This window comes from Grammomys surdaster, unplaced genomic scaffold, assembly GCF_004785775.1.
Source record: "Grammomys surdaster isolate TR1022 unplaced genomic scaffold, NIH_TR_1.0 265, whole genome shotgun sequence".
In the NCBI taxonomy this organism is placed as follows: Eukaryota; Metazoa; Chordata; class Mammalia; order Rodentia; family Muridae; genus Grammomys; species Grammomys surdaster.
In genome coordinates, this window is record NW_021604706.1 from 2,733,838 (window position 1) to 2,755,218 (window position 21,381).

The 21,381-nt window shown below is 41.2% G+C and overlaps 2 protein-coding genes across 4 annotated transcripts in view; one reads left to right on the forward strand and one right to left on the reverse strand.

Annotated features, from left to right (window-relative positions):
- Nucleotides 1-3,116, forward strand: part of Timp1 (TIMP metallopeptidase inhibitor 1) — a 4,558-nt gene extending 1,442 nt beyond the window's left edge. For both annotated transcript variants that reach the window (XM_028776138.1, XM_028776140.1), the window contains exons 3-6: nucleotides 1,335-1,414; nucleotides 1,609-1,735; nucleotides 1,923-2,047; nucleotides 2,850-3,116. In XM_028776138.1, coding sequence (XP_028631971.1) covers nucleotides 1,335-1,414; nucleotides 1,609-1,735; nucleotides 1,923-2,047; nucleotides 2,850-3,020 — 503 coding nt within the window. In that variant the 3' untranslated portion in view covers nucleotides 3,021-3,116. The remainder of the gene's footprint in view (nucleotides 1-1,334; nucleotides 1,415-1,608; nucleotides 1,736-1,922; nucleotides 2,048-2,849) is intronic.
- Nucleotides 1-21,381, reverse strand: part of Syn1 (synapsin I) — a 51,393-nt gene that overhangs the window by 11,420 nt on the left and 18,592 nt on the right. The window lies entirely within an intron of this gene.

Here is a 21,381-nt window from a genome sequence, read left to right on the forward strand (position 1 = left end):
AGAGAGAGAGAGAGAGAGAGAGAGAGAGAGAGAGAGAGAGAGAGAGAGAGAGAGATAGAGATAGATATTGGGCTTAACCCTCAACATTGCATGGGCTAATGGAACTTTATGGCCAAAGAGCAGTTTAGGAATTGGTGAATGGGAAATCACTGAGAGGAAATAGGCAAGAGGATTCAGGCTAAGTCCACTAAAAAAGATTTTATTTATGGATATGTTTGTGTGTGTTCCATGTGTGATGTGCAGGTGCCTGTGGAGTCCCTAAGGCATCAGATTCACTGGAGTTGGAGTTATGAATGGTTGAGAGCTACCCTATGTGTATTCTGGGAACCAAACTTGGGACCTCAAAGAGCAGCAAGTGCTCTTAACCATTAAGCCATCTCTCTAGCCTATAAGCTCCCTTTTTGTTTTTGAGACTAGGTCTCACTATATAACCCAGGCTAGCCTTGAACCCCTGATCCTTCTCACTCAGCCTTCCAAGTGCTGAGATTGCAGGTCTGTGCCACCACACCCAGTTTAGGACTCTTGAGGAAAACTGTCCAGTGCAATCATCTGGTAGCCCCATCACATACTAAGAAGAATCAGATGAGGGTGGCTGTTTTCACTAACCTAATTTAAGATACTTCGATACAACTGGATTTTAAAGAGAAATTGCACTAATGAGTTCGGAAGAAGGTAAATGAGCCTGAGTAAATTGTGGTCAAGCAAAGAATATCTGTCAACCCCCTCCCTATTATAAATTTCCAAACACTTAACAGCCTCTAACAATCCAAATACCTTTTTTTTCTTGGTACTGGGGATTGAATCTAGGACCTAGGCAAACACTGCACAATTGAGCTACAATCCCAATCCTGTGTGTGTGTGTGTGTGTGTGTGTGTGACTTTTTATTTTTAAACAGGTTCTCACTAAATTGTCTAGACTGGTCTTGAACTCATACTAAAGTAATCCTCCATCAGGCTCTGACAGAGCTAGTGTTACAGGCCTGTGCCACCTTGCCTGGCTACTTAACCTTAGTCTGTCTCCTCCTAGCTTGAATGTGAGCTCCATACGGAAATGGATTCCTGTGTTTGGGTCACTGTCCTTTCCTTAACACCCTGAACAGTGGCTGGCATCAGGCACTCCGAAATATTTGTTGAGTAAGCCAACAAATGGATATATGAAAAGGGCTTAAAACAGTACCTAAAAGAATAGACAATATATAGATGAATCAACTGACGTGGACGCCATTAAGTATGCTGTCTCTATTTGAATTATGCTGTATATATATATATTTTGCTGCTGAGGGTTCATGCTGCCTGCCCGTTTGATTCCCTATTTTCTCCTTCCTTTCCTCTAGTCATAAGGGCTAAATTCATGGGTTCCCCAGAAATCAATGAGACCACCTCGTACCAGCGTTATGAGATCAAGATGATTAAGGTATTTCCCCTCCCTCCCTCCCTCCCTCCCTAGCAGAACCTAACCTCTTCCTCCCCCTCAAAACAGAAACATCTAGCCTTTCATTGGTGTGGATGTTTTCTGTAAACTTATGATTTAGTGACATCAAGAAAAGAGAGTGGAGTGGAAGGATTTATGTCAGTAAAAGATACACTTTTTTTGTCACTCATGGGCAGATGCTCAAAGGATTTGACGCTGTGGGAAATACCGCAGATTTCCGGTTCGCCTACACCCCAGCCATGGAGAGCCTCTGTGGATACGTCCACAAGTCCCAGGACCGCAGAGAGGAGTTTCTCATCGCGGGTGAGGTCCCGCCCCTTCGCCTTGGGCCACATCCCTTCATCCTCAGAGGGTTTCTGGCAACTGGGAGGAGCTAGTCTCTAAAGGGAAGGGCCTGGTTGAAATGGTAGTGGGAGGGTCTGTAACCTAATGCTAATCAGGTGACCACTCAGCCAATCAAAAGCCTGTTGGTTTCTTGCTTCTCTTACAGGCCGCCTAAGGAACGGAAATTTGCACATCAGTGCCTGCAGCTTCTTGGTTCCCTGGCGTAATCTGAGCTTTGCTCAGCAAAAGGGCTTCTCTAAAACTTATAGTGCTGGCTGTGGGGCGTGCACAGTAAGTGCCTGGATCCAGTTTTCCTCCTGGAGATAAATCTTGGGATGGTTTCTTCTTCCCTCTGGCTGTTGTAGCTGCTTCTCAAACCCAATCACTATCTTTGATTTTTCTTGCCATTCCTCCACCCTGGGACTGCTCTTTTGGAAATTCTGGTTGTTCTGTTATCTCGGGACTGCCTGTTCTCTGAACCTTCGATGTCTGTCTTTTCCTTTGTGACTATTCTGGGATACCACTGTCTGTTTCTGATCTCCCCGATTGGATTTTGCTTCCCAGGCATAATCTGCAAGAATTCAAAGTACTAGTCTCCAAATACACAGGGACATGTCGACCATTTGGCTATTTCAAAACTTTTCCCTGGTGGCACCAAACATCCTCTGACCAGTCCCCTCCCCAGTCATTGTCTGAGAGGCCTGCTGCCTTTTCTTATGCTGGCTCTCCCTGCATGCCAACTGTTCCCCATATTATCACTTCTCTGCCCTGTGGGACGTTCCTCAGGAGGCCTGCCTGAGTGACTTCAAGTGACAGTTCTCTAACAGTAATTCCAGAACGCTGGCTTTCTGTTCCCCAAATGAGAGAAGCAGTTCTTGGGTCTAAGCACAAGTAGGGCAACACCAACCCTTCCCAGCAGCTCCCTGTTTTGCCCGGGGTGGGGGGGAGGGGAGAGGGAGGGAGGGAGGGAGGGAAGGAGGGAGGGAGGGAGGGAGAGAAAGAGGGAGGGAGAGAGAGAGCACTCGCACTCTATATAGGGGAGAGAACAGAGCAAAAGAGAAATCCTCAGACGGGCCTTTCTCCCCTCTTCTAGGTGTTTCCCTGCACGACCATCCCTTGCAAACTGGAGAGTAACACTCACTGTTTGTGGACCGATCAGATCCTCACGGGCTCTGAGAAGGGCTCCCAGAGCCGTCACTTGGCCTGCCTGCCACGGAAACCTGGCTTGTGCACCTGGCGACTCGTTGACCCTCCACTGACCTGAAGCCTTCCCCCAGTAAAAGCTGAAGCCTGAACACTGTTTACCTTTCCTCCACCTTTCTTTCTCTTAGATGATGAAATAAAGAACTATTACACGGCAGCAGTGTTTCTGTATAATGTCTGGGAACAAACTTAAGATACTGGTAACCTGCTGGGGGCTTCCAGGGACCAATGTAAAAGGAAAAGATGCAAATTGTTGAGTTTGGAGGCTGGAAATGTAACTTAGTGGTAGAGCACATGCCTGGCATGTAGAAAGCCATAAGTTCAATCTCTAGCGAAAAAGAAAAGGGAAAAAAGGCCAGCCTATTCTACAGAGCAAGTTTGTGAAGTTCACGACAGCCAGGATTACACAGAGAACCCCTGTCTTGGAAAACAAAACAACAAAAAAAGGTGTTCAGTTTCTATACTTTACAGACATGTTGATATATTGGTAATAATCTCAACATTGGCATTAGCACTGAGAACCTTCAAAATCAGTAATGATCATTACTTTGTGTTATCAACTAAAATTCATTGAATAGTTTCTCTACTCAAAACTTAAAGACATGTTAGTACAGTAATTTTTTTTTCTTCTCTCTGTATATGCTGGTGTGTATCAGAAAAGGCTTATACATGCCAAGGCAGGCCTTGGGTGTCTGACCTCAATTTTGGTCTCATTGTTCAGTACATACACCAGGCTAGCTTTCCTGGTATTCTTTCTCTCCCTCCCAGTTTACATACAGATGCAAGCAAGCTACTACTGCTCAGCTTGATGTGGATTTAGTACCAGGTCGTTATACTTGCATGACAAGTGCTTTGTCCACTAAGACATTTCTCTAGTTCCATTTTGCCACCCACCCATTTTAGGACAGGCTGGCCTCAAATTCACTGCAGTCTTCCTGCCTCTGTTTCTTCATTCTTGGGATCATACTAGACATGTTCCACAAGACCATACCTACTACAGAAATTTCTAGTTCTTACTTGCCCAACCTTCTTTAGTTAATAAATTACCCCACAGCTGAAAATTCCCCCTTTCACAGATATTGCCCATTGACAAATTTGTTGAAAAATGCCCTCATATTAATTGGTAAATATCTTTCCTTGCCTTAAGGGTTATCCTGGTAGTCTGATGAAGATGCTCCATCCAAGACTTTGTACTTCCTAAATCGGACTTAAGTGAAAGGAAGGGGACCTAGAGATGTCACCTAGCCAGCCAGGGACTCTGGAAAATGGGATAAAGCTGACCTTATATCCAGAAGTACGGTGGACCAAAGGAGTCATGCTGAAAACCCTCCAGCTTTGAGCCTCTTGCTCCTTTCATTCTGACCAACTCTGCAGGGAACACTCACTGTACACATACATGAGATTAGGGCTTAATGTATTACTTTCTTTTTTTCCTTTGTGGTACTAGGGATTGAACCTAGGCTTTACATATGCTAGGCAAGCAACAAGCCCTGTAATATTAGGTTATATCCTCTAGGCTCATGTATGGTTTAAAGTTAGAACCATGCAGGTCTCAAAACGTGAGCCTCAAATTTCTTGATCATTTTTCTCTGTAAAATTTGAGTGGGAAACCTGACAAACATTTCTCTAGGACTCTAGGATTTCTAGCTCCTACAGATGGGTCTAGGTCTGTCCAAATTCTTCCAGCCCTGGGGGTCCTGACCTGTACGACAAAGATTCTGATCTGGGAACCAGAATTTCATATTGAGGCACTCAAGAGAACACCGAAGTATTGTGTTGACATAAATTTACTTGATAAAAATGTAACTCCAATGTGCTTTCTTTAGTAAACAAAGGACCCTCAATTCCCTCCCATCAGACACTGCTCCTATTAACAGGAACAGGTATACATGGTGCCTTTGCCTGTAATTCTAGCACTTGGAAGGCTTAGGCAGTGAGATCACCAGTTTAAAGCTAGCCTGACTAACATGCAGTGATCCTTTCTCAAACACACACACACACACACACACACACACACACACACACACACACAGAGAGAGAGAGACACAGAGAGACAGAGACACAGAGAGAGACAGAGACACAGAGAGAGACAGAGAGACAGAGACAGAGCACAAAATACTGAACAAAGAAAAAGAACACTTCTTGAGTTGGGGGTGTGGTTCATTGATCTAACTTATAAAACAAAACACAGAAGTACAGACTTCTGTAGGATATTCTAGGTAGCCCCCAGGGTCTCTGTGGTCTTACCTTATAGTTTTTTTTACGTTGCTAGGAAGCTTAAGCAGGCCCAAGTTATAGTCTATATATCAGGATAAACAGAATTTTTAAAAGATAGTATCTCCCATATTGCTCATACTAGCCTGAAACTTGTTATGCCGCCAAATCTGGCTCTGAATTCATGATCCTCCTGCCTCAGTCTCCTTAATCTTATGGATGCAGGCAGGTATCACTATGACAACCAGATTTTGAGCACATGGTACTTATTCACTTGAATAGGGAATGCCTGCTGCAGCAACAGTGTCTGCATAAACATTGTGCTGATGGGTAGAACTGCAAGACAGTGGTCTAGGTCTTGTTTTGGCCTTGGGGATTTTATTGACATTGCTTCAGGTGCCTGAAAGATTTTGGCAGCTTCTGACCAGTCACCAAACTCTAGTACTAGCTTCCTGAACACCAATGAGACTCCCTAAAGGCCTATTCCTTAGAACCTTCTACTATTTTAGCTCTTGGAAGGAAGCAGAAGGTAGTAGGGAGAGGATAAAACTTAGCACTGAGAGCCATTCTTCTACCAATCTGTCAAGCATGTAGGTAGGACTTGTATTCAAACCCAGTATGTAGGAGAAAATGTAAGCACAACCTGATGGTCAGCCTACTTGGCATACCATGCTGCTTCTAAGTAAGAAGCAGGATGGTATATTACACTCCTGAATTTTCTCAGAAGTCAGATCATTGAATTCTGAACTACTGGGAGTAGCCTGTAGCTGGCCTGTTGACACATCTGTACCCTCCACATCCCCTTTAATGTGCTTCTTCGGCATAGAGACCCTGGTGGTATGAGTGCTCACTGTCCAATCTGAGGCAATGTTCTAACTAATCTTAGTCTATAGGCTTCCACTATATAAGTAGCTTCTCAATACAACCAAGCAGAAGCTGTTCTCTGAAACTATCTACAGAGTGGTTCATCTCCATGACTAGCATACAGGCATTGCAGATTTGTTGGGAGACACCCTGGTAACGATTGCAATGGCAGCAGTGCAGCATGGACAGGGCTGACAAGTACCTCAGGGAACACAGAGTTCAGAAGAGTATATAAGGTCATTTTCTCCAGAGACTTGGCACAAGTTCTTGGCAGTATTTATAGTTCTGGGAGTCCCTATCTTCTATCACTTTCCTAGAAAAACCATTGGACACCTTTAAAAGTCAGCATATTGATTTGTGACCTTCTTTTGAGAATTTTTTTTTTATCACAGCTGAGATTAAACACATGGGCAGGGTCACAGCTCTGTGAATCCAGTCCAATTGATAACCTGGGGAATTTGTTTGTCCCTTTTCTGAGCCTCCATCCTTCCTCTTTAAAAAATGGGAATCACAGTTCTTACCCAGACCCTTTAGAGTAGTAAGGGTTGACAGATGATTACAAAGTATAATTCCTTGTGGTGAGTGAGTGAATGAGGTTCTGAGTGAATGTATGCTGCTGACATGGGCATGAATTGTCAAGGACTCCAGTGTCTCAGCCCTATGGGAGTAGCAAAACCTTCCCCGAGTGATGCTCAGAGAGATGGCAAAGCCTTCCTCAGGAGTCTGAGTGCAAATGCTGACAGTGTGTGCAGAAAATGTTCACTGTAGCTCTCTTCCTCCATGTTTATGGCCTGGAGACTAATCCCTGTAAAGACTGATCCTATCAAGATTAGCTAAACTTGCCTCCTTGATTTAACTGTATACCATAAACACTATCTCCTTGTTCAACTGTCTGCAATAACCTCATCTCCCTGTTCAACGACATATAATAAACATGCTAAGATGGGGGTAGGGAGAAGAGGGCTGTGGTTTTTCCACCAGAGAGCCCAAACCATCCATCCAATCACAGTTTTTCTGTGTCTGTGTGTCTGTGTTTGTCTTTTCTTTATCTTTATTCCCTCAAAGCCCCAGTCACATCATGTCCCTGAGGCCTTGCAAGAGTAATTCCCCCCACCCCTTTTTCAGCTTTTTTTTTTTTTTTCCGAGACAGGGTTTCTCTGTATAGTCCTGGCTATCCTAGAACTTACTCTGTAGACCAGGCTGGCCTCGAACTCAGAAATCCACCTGCCTCTGCCTCCCAAGTGCTGGGGTTAAAGGCGTGTGCCACCACCGCCCAGCCCTTTTTCAGCTTTTAATTTTGCATGTATGTGTAGTTTTCCTGCACATATGTCTGTGCCCAAAGAATCAGCATTAGATTACCTGGGACTGGAATTCTGGCCAGTTGTGACTGCTGGGAATTAAACTTAGGTCCTCTGGCAGAACTGCCAGTGCTCTTAGAGGCTGAGCCATCATCTCTCCAGTCCTAACCCTTCAGATTTGGAGGTGGAGGTTAGTATAGTGGTGCATGCTTTTAATCCCAGCACTATGGAGGCAGAGGCAGGTATATCTCTGTGATTTTGAGGCTAGCCTGGTCTATATAACAAGGTCCAGGCCAGCGAGGGGTACATGGTGAGACCTTTTCTCCAAAACAAAACAACAAAAACTAACGAGAACCTCTCAGGAAGGAGATGTGTCACTGCACTTGCCTAACAGGCACACAGGCCTGAGTTAGATCCTCAGCCTGAGCTCTGTCAAAAAATATCATAAAACTTTTAAATTAATAACTAAATGTATAACTGCGACCTAATTTCTATGCAGGCATGAACCCTGAAGTTGGATCATCTACATTCTCATCTTGTTCCTTCCATGTAGTCTTGGGGAAATCAGATTGATAATTTGTGCTTCATTTCCTGCATCTGCAAAATGGACATAAAAACATGCCTAATTCATAAGAACAATGTATGTATGAATGAAATAAAATGCACAGTGCATAAAACAGTGCTAGGAATATAGTGATTACAAGTCGTAGTTACAATAAATAGAATTTAAACTTAGGAGGCAGAGGCAGGCAGATTTCTGAGTTCGAGGCCAGCCTGGTCTACAGAGTGAGTTCCAGGACAGCCAGGACTACACAGAGAAACCTTGTCTTGAAAAACCAAAAAAAAAAAAAATTAATGTATAATTTCAGTGGTGATAATTACCAATAATGATTATTACAATATTATACATTGTGTTTGATATTAGAAATAACAAACAATATTGAAAATGATGTATAGTATTAGTAACAATAATTTAACACGCCCTGGAAACAAAGCTCAGCTTAACTCACAATTGTGACACTCTCCCTTCAGAATGTAACAGATACTTAATATGTTCCTTTGTAGCATTATTATGATGATGCTTATATGCTACTTTCTAATGTGCAAATCTGCGAATTTCTCGTTTGACAAGTATCACCATTCTCAAAGACTTCTGAGGAAAATCAACCTCCCAAATGAGGTACTGTTACTGTGCAATCCCCATTGTGGATAAATCTCTACTTTTATAAATCTCTATTGGTGCCAAGGCTTCAAAAGCTAAATCAAAAGCTAAAAGCCCTTGTAAAACCTTCCTTTGATTAGGCATTTTCCTCAAGGAAATTCGCTCTGTCACAAATACCTCACTAAGAAATAACATTTTAGCTGGGCAGTGGTGGCACACGCCTTTAATCCCAGCACTTTGGAGGCAGAGGCAGGCAGATTTCTGAGTTCGAGGCCAGCCTGGTCTACAGAGTGAGTTCCACGACAGCCAGGACTATACAGAGAAACCCTGTCTCGAAAAACCAAAAAAAAATTGATAATAATACTTTATTACTATTTCATAGACACCTCCCCATTAGTTAACCTATAGACAAATATCATTATTTACAAATACTTAGCAGCAATCTACTCCCTGCTGATGGACTCTAGCCACAAATATCTTTCTTAATAATTACCCACCTGTTGGTATCTCCCTTGCTGACAAATATCTCTTTATGACTATCTGTCTATGACACAATATTTGTTGGCAAATTTTCCCACTGACAAATTGTGACCTACTAGCACATTTCTCCATTTGAGCTGGGAATGATAAGCCTCCCCAGTCTTATCTTCCCCCAGTCCCCTCAATAAGCTCCCAATCTGGTCACTGACAAATACCACCATTAGTAATTATTTCATTAATAATCCTGATAAAAATCCTTCTATTTATAAAAATCTATCTATCCATATATACTTTCTATTGATTGACCCCCCACTGACAGATTTCTGATCTTAGGTATGTCCAGATGGAAAATACCCCTGATAGAATATCTCCCAACATATACCCCCAAATGGTAAACCATTTCTTCCCACTATCCAGTGACAGATGGAGAAGTTAATTTGTGTGTGTATGTTTTATTGGGGATTTAACCTAGGGCCTAGAATATCTTTGGCAAGTGCTCTACACTAAGTTACATCACTAGCCCAGAGAAGTTGATTTATGTAAGGCACAGTCTTTCCACTTTTTATTAATACTCAAGCTCCACAAAATAAAATTATTACAGCACAAATTCTCTCTGGAGAAGTCCCTTCCTCCAGCTTCCCTCTTCTTTTCCTCTGAGAGAGTGGAGGCACTCCTGGCTATCCCAGTTCAGAAGGGTTAGGGATATGGTTCAGAGGCTAAGAGTACTTTGCTGTACATCCTGAAGACTGGAGTTCTGATCCCAGCACCCACATAACAAGCCAGGCATGATCCTGCACACACCCGTAAGCCCAGCACCAATGGGAGCAGAGACTGGAGGATTGTCGGGGCTTGCTGACTGCCAGCCTAGCTGAAAAGAGAATCTCTAAGTTTTCTTTCAGAAAGACCCTGTATCAAAAGAATAAGGTGGAAAATACTAGAGGAATATATTCAATGCTCTTCTCTGGCCTCCACGTGCATCCTCTAAAGTGTTCTTATGTCATACACACAAATACACTTGAATACATACTTTCAATAAAAATAAATGCTTTTAAAGAAAGACTTATAGTCAGTCAGTTAAGGTTTTGCATGCCTGTAATTCTACAAGTTAAGATATTGAGGCAGAGGGCTGGAAAAATGGTTCAGTGGTCAAGAGCATATACTTTCAGAGGACCTGGGTTTGACAGGGGCTCACAACCACCTCTCATTTCAGTTCCAAGAGTATCTAACTCTGGCTTCTGCAGGTACCTACACTAATATACACATACCCCCTCAACACAAACAATTTAAAATAACAGAAAGTGAAATTCAAAAAAAGAGACTGGGGAAAGAGGACTTGTAGTTTCAGGTGAGTCTAGACTATGTGGTAAGACCTTGTCTCAAAAAATAAAAATCAATGAGAGGAATGTAGCTCAGTGGTAGTAGATAACTTGCCTAGCACAAGTCCCCAAGATTGATACCTAGTATCACAAAAAAAGAAAGGAAGGAAGAAAAGAAGGAGGAAAAGAAGAAGACAGTAGAAACATAAGAAGGAAGACTGATTGAGAGTCATTCGGATGTGGTTAAAGCTCCAGATACATTCTCTACAAACTAGCTCCTGGTTCCAGTGGAAGCTGCCCTGGTCTTCTGAGAAAGTAGGATGAACTAGTTCATGCTGGCAGCGATGTCTAGGCTGCACCTCCCAGATGAGGATGACTTAATTTCCATCGAGCTTGTGTATCCTGATGAGTTCTTTGTGGAGCTCTCTAGCAACTTCTGATGGAGGTGGAACCCCTTCTCAAATGTCTACTGGCCCCCTACCTCAATATAGGAGCCTCTCTCTGACACCAAATGCTCCCAAACCTGTCTTCCAAACACTCAGCCCCAGGCTCCTGCCATGAACCCCGCCTTCCTTTAAGAATTAATTTCTCATTGCAGTTCAATTGATCTGTTCACATTCTGGAGGCCTTATCCTCAGGCCTCTCTCAGAACAAAGTCTCCATTTCAACTCCACTTCTGTCACCAACACAGGTTACTTTGCTTCTAACTTTAGCCTGCAATAGCAAATTCTGTCCCCATCCCATAGTAGCTGCAATTTTGGAGACTTGGGTATCATGTGCATCCTAGCCAAGGCATACTAGGACATGCTTTTACTGACCAGTGGAGTATGGCTTTTCCCCACAGTCCCCTGTGGCTGAGAAGCAGCATTCCACAAGGTTCAAAGCTGAGTCCTTGGAAAGGGTACAGGGGTAGCATAAAAGGACTTCTTGAATACTGATAAGAAAAGATAGCATTAGTCTCTGAATGGCATGCCTTCAGTCATCTATTTCCTCTGGGTGTTCCTGTTTGTCTCTTGTTCTTTCTGCTCCTTGCTGGCCTTTGTTCTTCCTCATTTGCTCCTTGTTGTCTCTGCTCCCTATCCCTGTTCCTTACTCTCAGCCATCTCTTCCTTGTTCACAGTCCCTACTCTCAATCCCCTGCTGTGACTCTTCACCCCCCCCTCTGCTATTCCGTATGTCCTCTTCCTTGTCTATGCTCCCCTATCCCTGTTCCCTACTCCTGGCCATTTGTTCCTTGTTCCCAGCTCTTGGGAGACAGAGGCAGGCAGATCTCTATGTGTTCAAGACCAGCCTGCCCTACATAGTTAGATACTGTTTTAAAACAAAACAACAAAACCACTGACTATCCAAAAGCAACTCCCATCTCATCAACACACCACCTCTGTCCTTCTTTAATTCCTCACTTACTCTTGTCTCCTTCCCCAACCCCAAATTACCACACTCCTCACATTGCTTATCCTTACTTCAAAGTATCCTCTCTTCACAGAAAGCAGGTCAGGGACTAGAGCCAGAGAGGTCTTGGGACTGGACATTACTTGCTGTGAACTCTCTATTTGCTGTTCCACAAGTCATCTGATGTGAGACAGCAAAAGAGGGAATTCCCTATTTCCACAACAACCACCTCAAATCTGTGTGACAAAATTGACATGATGAAATCACAAGGCTTGGAGAGTGGAGGTGAAGAAACATTCAGTTGTGCTTATGGGAGTCTTCCCCTGCCTTAGTCTACTCTTCACTTTTGACTATTTAGATACAACTGAGCTAGACAGTCCTCAGAGGAATCCTACCATCCTGCATCCTGCCTGGAAACAGGTGGGATATTAAGTTAGAGTAGCATGGGCATCCCTACCAAAGCTTCCTGATGTAGTATGATGCAGTGAAACTCTAGGCCGATCCTCCATGGTTCACAATGACGTGGTGGACAAAGAAGAAAAGACTTGGTGAGCTGTCCTGTGGGAAGTCTAATGCCTCTGCCACACTCCACTTCCACTTTTAACTTTGTCTATTTGCCAGGCATAGAAATCCTGCTCTCTGTGCATGATAAAATAACCTCTGCACAAGAAGCCAGAAAGTATGGCTATCCAACTAAATATCAGAAATGAATGATAAAATATTGTTAAGATGCTGGGTTGCCAGATGTGGTAGGATATACTTGTTATCCTAGCAGGTTGGAAGTCAAAACAAAAGAATCAGGAGTTCAATGCCAATGTTGGACACATGAGGAGTTTTCTTTCTTTTTCCCTTTGGTTTTTAAGAAAGGGTCTCTTTACATAGCCCTGGTGGTTGTCCTAAACACAATATGTAGACCAGAGTGGTCTCAAACTCAGAGAGTGTCTTCTGCTTTTGCCTACTGAATTTTGGGATTAAAGACTTGAACCACCATGCGCAGCTACATAAGGAATTTGAGGTCAACCTGGGTAACATGAGACCCTGTCTCATAGAATAAATACACAAACAAATCAACAAACATTTAAAACTGATATAAGTACAGAGAAAGTGATAAGGAAAACAGAACAGAGTTAAGACCTTCTTCACATATATGTGAAATGTTAACTTATGAAAAGGGTGGCATACTAGATTAGTGGGAGAAAACTAGTTACTTTTTAAGGTAAAGAGTGAACTGATACCTACCTACCTGCTACCATTTGGATATAGCTTGAGTGTGTCCCCAGAGGTTTATGTGTTGGAAGCTTGGTCCCCAATGTGATTGTGTTGAAAGGATGGAACTTTTAAGATATGAGGGTCCAATGGAAGGTGGTTAGGCCCTTGGGAATATGGTGCTTGGAAGGCATTAATGTAGTCCTCATGGGACCTTGGTAAGTTCCCTAGATCGGGTGTTATAAAAAGAACAAGCCTAGTCCCTGAATCTCCTGACTTCCTGTCTTGTGATGTGATCATTCCCTCATGCATGCACTTCCAGAACAAACTACAGTACTGCTACACAGTGCATATCAAAATCTATTTCAGATGAATGAAGAGCATCAATGCAAGGTATAATGCAAAATATAAAGCCCCTCTTTTCTCTGGTCATTGTCATTGTTATCATAAGCTACATTTCCAGATGTATATAGATCTATACCCAGATTTTTAAGTTCTGATACATTGCTTTTTAAATTTATTGTTATCGTTGTTCTGTATGTTTATGATGTGTGTGGGGATTGATTCACATGAACCACAATGTGTCAGTCTGTTTGTTCCTGTGAAGCATCATACAATTTAAATAATAAAAATCTTATAATGTGTTTGGTAGTGGAGGTATTAGATTCCCTGTAACTTGATAGAGTCAATATCTCCTCTGAACTTGTCTTTGTCAGGGCTCTTTTGGTCATTCTTTTGTGTTTACTCTCCTATGTGCACTTCTATCAACTCATCTAGTTCTAGATAAAACTTTATAGGCATATTTTTAATAGTTATATTCTTAGTAAATCAAAGACCTGAGTATACAAGCTGACCTTTTAGTGATATCAGTTCATTCTAGCCAACAATAAGGAGCAAAAACAGTTCGCTTAGTTGAGTATGTTTTTTATATCCTTTAAGAGTGTTTTAATCATTTCTTTATAAATCTGCATGTATTTTTTTCCCTTTATGCTTGAAATTTCACGCAGGTACATAATAAAATATGATCAGATCTATCTTCCATTTCTCCCTCCAAGTTCCCCAATACATTCCCTAACATATCTTTCTCCCAAGTTCATGTTTTGTTTTTGTTTTGTTTTGTTTTTTTTCGAGACAGGGTTTCTCTGTGTAGCCCTGGCTGTCCTGGAACTCACTCGGTAGACCAGGCTGGCCTCGAACTCAGAAATCCGCCTGCTTCTGCCTCCCAAGTGCTGGGATTAAAGGCGTGCGCCACCACCGCCCGGTTCATGTTTGTTTTTATAACCCACTAAATCCAGTTACTAAAGTATTTAAAATATTTTTGTTGTTATTATGAACGCTGTTTTCTAATATATCTTCTATTATTGTTATTTGTGTATCAGAAAACTACTGATTTTCATCATACATTCTGCTATGTTGCTACTACATTATTGTATTGCCTAGGTTAGCATTATAATTGGTTCTTTTGGGGTTTTCTAGGTATGCCATCATATCGTCTACAGATATTTTATTATTTTGAAGGATCAAACCTAGGGTTTTGTACCTGCTAGGCAAGTATTCTGCTACTAAGATACATTCCTGGCCCAAATAAAGATTGTCAAATGCCCTCTTACCCATTTTTTTTTTTTTGAGACAGAGTTTCTCTGTATAGCCTGGGCTGTCCTGGTGGTTCAACTTCTATAACAATTTCAAAAAGAAGCAGAGACAGTGAACACCTTTGCTTTGCTCCTGATCTTACTGGATATGCTTTCAGTATTGTCCATTATTGTGATAATTATAGAATTGAGATATGCAGATTTTATCATGATAAAGCACTACCAATTGATTTCTACTTTAAATGCTTTTATTAAAATAAACTGCTAAAAATTTCCTAAGTAACTATGGAAATAATAGAATTTTCTCCTTATATCTATCAACATACTGCATGACTGTAATACATTAATTTAAATAAAATATTCTTGCATTCTTAGAAACTCTCTAGATCTTCCTTCCTTCTATCTTTTGTTGTTGCTTTGTTTGAAGAGACAGAGTTTCACTCTATAGCCCAAGTTGTCCTGAAACTCACTATATGGACAAGGTTTGAGACAAGCCTCTAGAACTACCATAAGTGCTCTTCTTAATTTTATTATTATTATTATTATTGTAAAGTGGCAAAGAAACAAAAGACTGAAAGCAGGTCACATGGATAAGGGTACTGAAGACTCTAAAAACTAGTATTTTCTTGTTATTTTTTATATTTTATATTTATTAGTTAAACGTTCAGGCTGGGCAGTGGTGGTGCATGCCTTTAATCCCAGCACTTGGGAGGCAGAGACAGGCGGATTTCTGAGTTCGAGGCCAGCCTGGTCTACAGAGTGATTTCCAGGACAGCCAGGACTATACAGAAACCCCTTTTTTAAAAAAAAAAAAAAAAAAAAAAAAAAAAAGGTTCAGATTTTTGCATTGATAGTCATGGGTAAAATTCTATGTTTTATTTTTGTGCTATCAATTTTATAAATGCTTTAGAGACATAATGGGTAAGTTTTTTTTTTTACTTTTTATTTTTTGGAATAAATATAAAAAAAGATAAAATCAGAATTCTTTTAAAAAATATTTATTCATTTAATGTATGAGTACACTGTTGCTGCCTTCAGACACACCAGAAGAGGGCATCAGATTCCATTCTAGACGGTTGTAAGCCACAGTGTGGTTGCCAGGAATTGAACTCAGGACCTCTGGAAGAGCAGTCAGGGCTCTTAACCCCTGAGACATCTCTCCAGCCCGAGCATATTTTAAAAAACTAAACATTTAATAAGATTTTTTGGAGATGCTTTCATGTAGCCAAGGCCGGCTATGAACTTATTATGTAACCAAGATGAGTCTGAATTCCTGACACTTCTGCCTCTACTTCACAAGTGTTCGGATTATAGGTGTTTACCAACACACCTGACCAAAATTACCCTTTTCTGCAATTTATAACGTGACCGAAAATGTATAATAATCCAAGAAAGCTGCCATTTCATGAAGTATAGTAAATTAAATGAAAATTGTAAGGGATAAGTGTTATGGACCAAGATTCTGCACTAGGGTTCAACAGATAATAGGGGAAAATAATCAAAATGGAATCACTCATCCTAAAGTTTCTCATGACTAAACCAAAATGAAGATGCTATCTGACCTTCTGAAAAGTCAGGAGAAATGACAACCAACATTTCTAAGCAGGTTAGTTTCAGTTGGTATACCAAGGAAGGTGCCTCTTTTTTTTTTTTTTTTAAATCTTTACAAAAAAGATAACATGGAGCTGGAAATGTAGCTCAGGTGGTACAATGTTTACCTTGGATCTGATCTCTAGTACTACACAAAATTGAACATGTTAACAGATGCCTATAATCCTATCATTCAGAAGGTAGGCAACAGAAGGATGAGAGGTTCAAGTCATCCTTTGCTATATAGCAAGTTTGAGGCCAGGCTGTGCTACATAACATGAGCATATCTCAAAAAATAGTTAACACAGAGTAACCTTATCTTAACCAGTTATTTTTCTATGGTTCTGTCTTCCAACTCCAAGCTTGTAAAGAGAGTAAATTTGAGATGGCCAATATGATTTTGTCTTTTGTTTCTACTTTCCTTGGGTTTTAATATCTATAAAAAATTAATCTCCTTTGCTCAGCTCATTAGAACACTTACTATATTACACAGAATAGGGCATTGCCAGCTTTTAGAATTGAAAATAAAGTCAATTAGGATCATTAAATTGGGAGGCCTGCTCTTTTCTGAAGGGAAATAGAGAAGGAGTGGATCTAGGTGCGAGGAGAGGATGGGAGGAAGGTCTACGGAGGAGTGGAGGGAAGGGAACTACAGTTAATACCTATTGTATGAGAGAAGAATTTTTAAAAAAAGAATCATTAAATTGTTGTAATTTTGCCTTTTGACATTAGAATAACCACTGGGTGAGATGGAACAGGGCTGGAACTCCTCCAAAGCCCCATTCCATGACAATTGGCTGACCTTGAAGCTCTACACAAGCAGAAGTGAACTTGTAAACAGTGCCAAGGCATTGAAGGCATGCCATAACATGCACAACAAGCGCATCAACATGGTGTTGATGCTTAAACATTATCTAGCCAGATGTATTATTATATACCTGTAATCTCAGCACTCAGGAGGCTGAGGCAGGAGAATTGCATGGCTTCTAGGTCAAGTTGGGGTTATACAGTGAGACTCTGTCTCAAAAGAAAAAAAGAAAATGGGCTTAATTAAGAGTGGCTCACTTGCTGGGTGGTGGTGGCGCACGCCTTTAATCCCAGCATATGGGAGGCAGAGGCAGGAGGATTTCTGAATTGGATTTCCTCTGAGGAGGATTTCTGGTCTACAGAGTGAGTTCTAGGACAGCCAGAGATACACAGAGAAACCCTGTCTCACAAAACAAACAAACAAACAAACAAACAAACAAAGAAAACAAAAAAAGAGTGGCTCACTCACCAACCAGGCAGCTTACACAGGCTGGTCCTAGGCCTCCCCTTCCCCCACCCCCACCCCGCCACCGGCACATACAGAGCAGAGGACTGCTGGGACTGGCCTCTGTGGGAGAAGATGCACCTAACCCTCTAAAGACTTTTGGCCCTAGGGAGTGGGGATGTCTAGTGTGGAGGATCACCCTCTCAGAGGCAAGGGGGAGGAGGAGTGAGAGGGGGGACTGGGAGGAGGGCAACATTTGTAATGGAAATAAATAAAATAATTTAAAAAAAACCAGAGTGGTTCACTAATGGAGTAGAGGCTTCCGTGGCTGCACATGATAAATAATTCAAACTTTAAATAATCAGTTCAGGAAAGTCACTAAAAACACAACAGAAATGTATTTGGGGTGGATGGGGAATAAACTATCCCTGAGCTGTGACAAAAAATTAAGATGGACAGTTTCAACAAAAATGAACGAGCTATATGCAAAGAAATAACAAAACACAGTATAAACATGGGTCTGTCAGAAATCAAGCCTTCCCCCTGCCTGCTGTCAGCAACTCAGTGCCAGCAGCTAAACTATGTCATCACTTTTAAAGGTCTCCTCCATCACAGATTATTCTCTTACTCTCTCTGTCTTTTGGTCTCTCTATCTCTCTGTCTCTCTTTCTCTCTTGCCCTGTGTCCTTTTCTCTTTCTATCTCTTTCATGTCCCCACTTTGATGGCTTTCACACCCCTCTACAAACCTCTTGCCTGAGATCTATTGTGTGGGGTGATCTCTGCTGCAGTATTTTTGGCTCCCATCTGCCAAGATACCCTGCTGCAAAATCCTATCATTGGTGCCCTTGACTCTGTTGGTTCTCCTGGTGCCTGTGCACTCACCACCACCTCCGGTATCACCCCATCCTACTTCCCAACCTGTACCACCAGCAGTCTAAACCATACTGGGACTCTACCCACCTGCTCCACCTGCAACAGATTCACCGTTTGGACCCCTAATCGACTGGCCTTCCATCCATCACTGGCAATTGGTGAGCCATTCCTCTCACTTGGCTTAAACGCTTCTCTGGTAATCTTGGAAGTGGAAGTAGCCACTCTTTCCCCTGTGTGAGGCTTTTTTTTTTGTTTTAGCCCAGTTTTCACCTTTTGGTTTCATTCAAAAGTTTTGGTACCATGTGCTGAGTGTCTCCTTAATTTTAGCCAGGCTAAATCCCTGCCTATGCCCCCAATTGTGAAGTAATGACCCACTGTTTGGCTTGTTCCTTCCTCATTCAGTTCCCCCTAAGTCTGTGAGTAGCCTTGGATATCTATTGGAAAACATCAGACCTCTCCACATAGTGCTTGACTTAAGGGCCTCTAAACTTATCTGCCTTTGTAGTCGAATCTGGTCTTACTGCCCTTTAGGTAATCAATACAAACATGGCCAACTAATGGTACCATAAATCCCAATATTATCGTGGACTCTTACAGATATTACAAGGGATCAGAATGGAATAAAGATTCCTCCATTCCTTATTTCTTTTTTGTTTTTTCACTCTAAGTCCTGTTTTTTGTGTCTGGTACCCTCCCCCCCCCCACACACACATTGTAAAAGTCTTGTCTTTAAGTTAAGGTTGATGGATCTGTAAGTTTGTTGCAAAGTGAGACCTGGAGCTGGACCAAAAGGGGCAGCAAAAAAGCAATGGAGTAGGCCAGTGGCAGGTGCACAAACCCAGCACACACACCTATCTGCCCCTGTAGCACCTGCTCCAAACTCCAAGCTGCTAATCTAACTCTCCTAAAGTATGTACAGTTTGTTGGTGAATTTGATTCCATTCTAGAGTCCATTCCTTGAGCTGCTGCTTTGCTCTGGCCTGCTGTGCCCTCCATGTGGTCACCCATGTGCTTCTTTGACTCTTGCAGTGTTCTGCACTCATGTGGATGTCTCCCTTCTCTTCTGCCCAGGACTCAGCCTTTTGGACCCTCACAAAGGAACAAGTACAAGATATGAAACAAGAAAGTTATTTTCTAATGAGAGAAAAAAAGGAGATCTGATTCAAAGAGGAGATGGACCTGCAACCCCATAGCTTCAGCTCTCGGCCTCGTTTTGGAGCTTATAGGGGCACACTAGCACAGTGTTCAGTTTTTTGCCTCTGTCTTCCTCCACGCACTCAGATTTTATTACAACAGCTTGGCCTCAGTACATATCAAAGGCAAAAAAAAATGGCAAACTCAATTTCCAAATTCTCACAAATTGTTAACAAGTGCTATTGCACAGAAAAATGATCCCTAGATATCTTATATATCTTGCTTTGCTCTACACTTTCTCTACTTCTCACTCTTAAAAATACATTATCTCTATGATTTCTTTGTAATTTGTTCCAAAAAAAATATGTTAAGATTATGCAGAAAACTCTTACCTCGGGATTTGCAAATTCATTGGGTATGGTATAAAATCTGTAACAAAATTTGGCTTTAAACTTGAAAAAGAGACATATAATAAAAAATAATAAACATGTGATTCAACTCTGGATTAGGATATATGTAACTTGTATTCAAGTCTATAAGCATATGGATGTGACTTGGATTCAACTCTGAGTGTATGTGGCTTGAATTCAGCTCTCATTAAAAACTGTGTGTGTGTGTGTGTGTGTGTGTGTGTGTGTGTGTTAGGAAAATAGATATTCTTAAAATAGCAACCATGTGGCTCTCTTCCATCTTGTCTGGTGACCTCATCAGGATATAAGCAGCCACATGGCTGGCAAACGTCTTTACTAAGGTTAAAGAGGCTATGTCACATGACTTCACCACCTTAAGATGACCACAGAGCATAAAGCAACATTTGTAAAACTTCTTAGTCCTGTTTATCTGTTTATCATTGTATCTCCTTATAGACTAAGAAAGCAACAACAAGTCTCAAACATCTTGGATTGATATGGACTTATATGATGATACAGATTTATGGTTATATTTACTACAATATACTATGTATGTGATTTAACTCTGGTTTAGACTTTACTGTATATGATGATAAAATTTTAAGGTTATAAAGGCCTATTCACATTAACAAAAGCTAATTTAAGGTGCATGTCTAACTATTTATGTCTTTGTTCAACACCAAGCTGCTAGAAAATTTAGATAAGTAACAACATATGTTTAATAAATAAGGTATATTTGATAATCAAGATTAGTAAATTCCTAAAGTCTACTCAGGTTCACAGTAGTATTGGTCTAATTTCTTTGTCTTTTAAGGTTTAGTTACTTGGATAAACTAAGCCATACAAAAAACTGTAATAATCTATAAGGGTGCACTACAAAAGGATCAGTAAAGTTGCTGGTTTCCCTAGGAATTGTATCTATGATTAAAAAGTGTTATTTCTACACTAGAAGAGCTTCAACTAAAAATTGTTTTTTTTTTTTAAAGGTTAAGCCTAACAGAGATGGAATGTAAAGTCCTAGTCTTATAGAAGCTATTAACCAGCTGGGCAGTGGTGGCGCACGCCTTTAACCCCAGTACTTGGGAGGCAGAGACAGGCGGATTTCTGAGTTCGAGACCAGCCTGTTCTACAGAGTGAGTGCTAGGACAACCAGGGCTACACAGAGAAACCTTGTCTCGAAAAAACAAAAAGAAAACAAACAAACAAAAAAAGCTACTAACCTATTATAAACGGTTAAGGATAATTAAGACATGCAAGTTAATAGTTGTCTTTTTACTTGATAGGCAGATACTCTACCTCTGAGCTGTGCCTCTAACCATATTAATAGTCATCTTATCAATGATCAAATTCTTTAATGTATTCAAAACTATAGTTGTAGTCAGGCTAAGTACTAATGCAATCAATTACAGGAATAAGCTTTATTTAGTCTTCTGTATATGTTTCAACGTTAAGCCTAAAACAAGTAACTAAATCAGGTATGCTGATGGTCCTCAAACTTTTCAGAAATCTGCTGAATATGGCAGTTAAAATGCTTATAAAATTTTTTTTTGTGTGTGTGATAGAGAGACATGCCAGCTCCTGGCAGCACTCTTCCAAAGAAGATGGTGGGCACAGAAGAACTTCCACCTTGGACCTTGC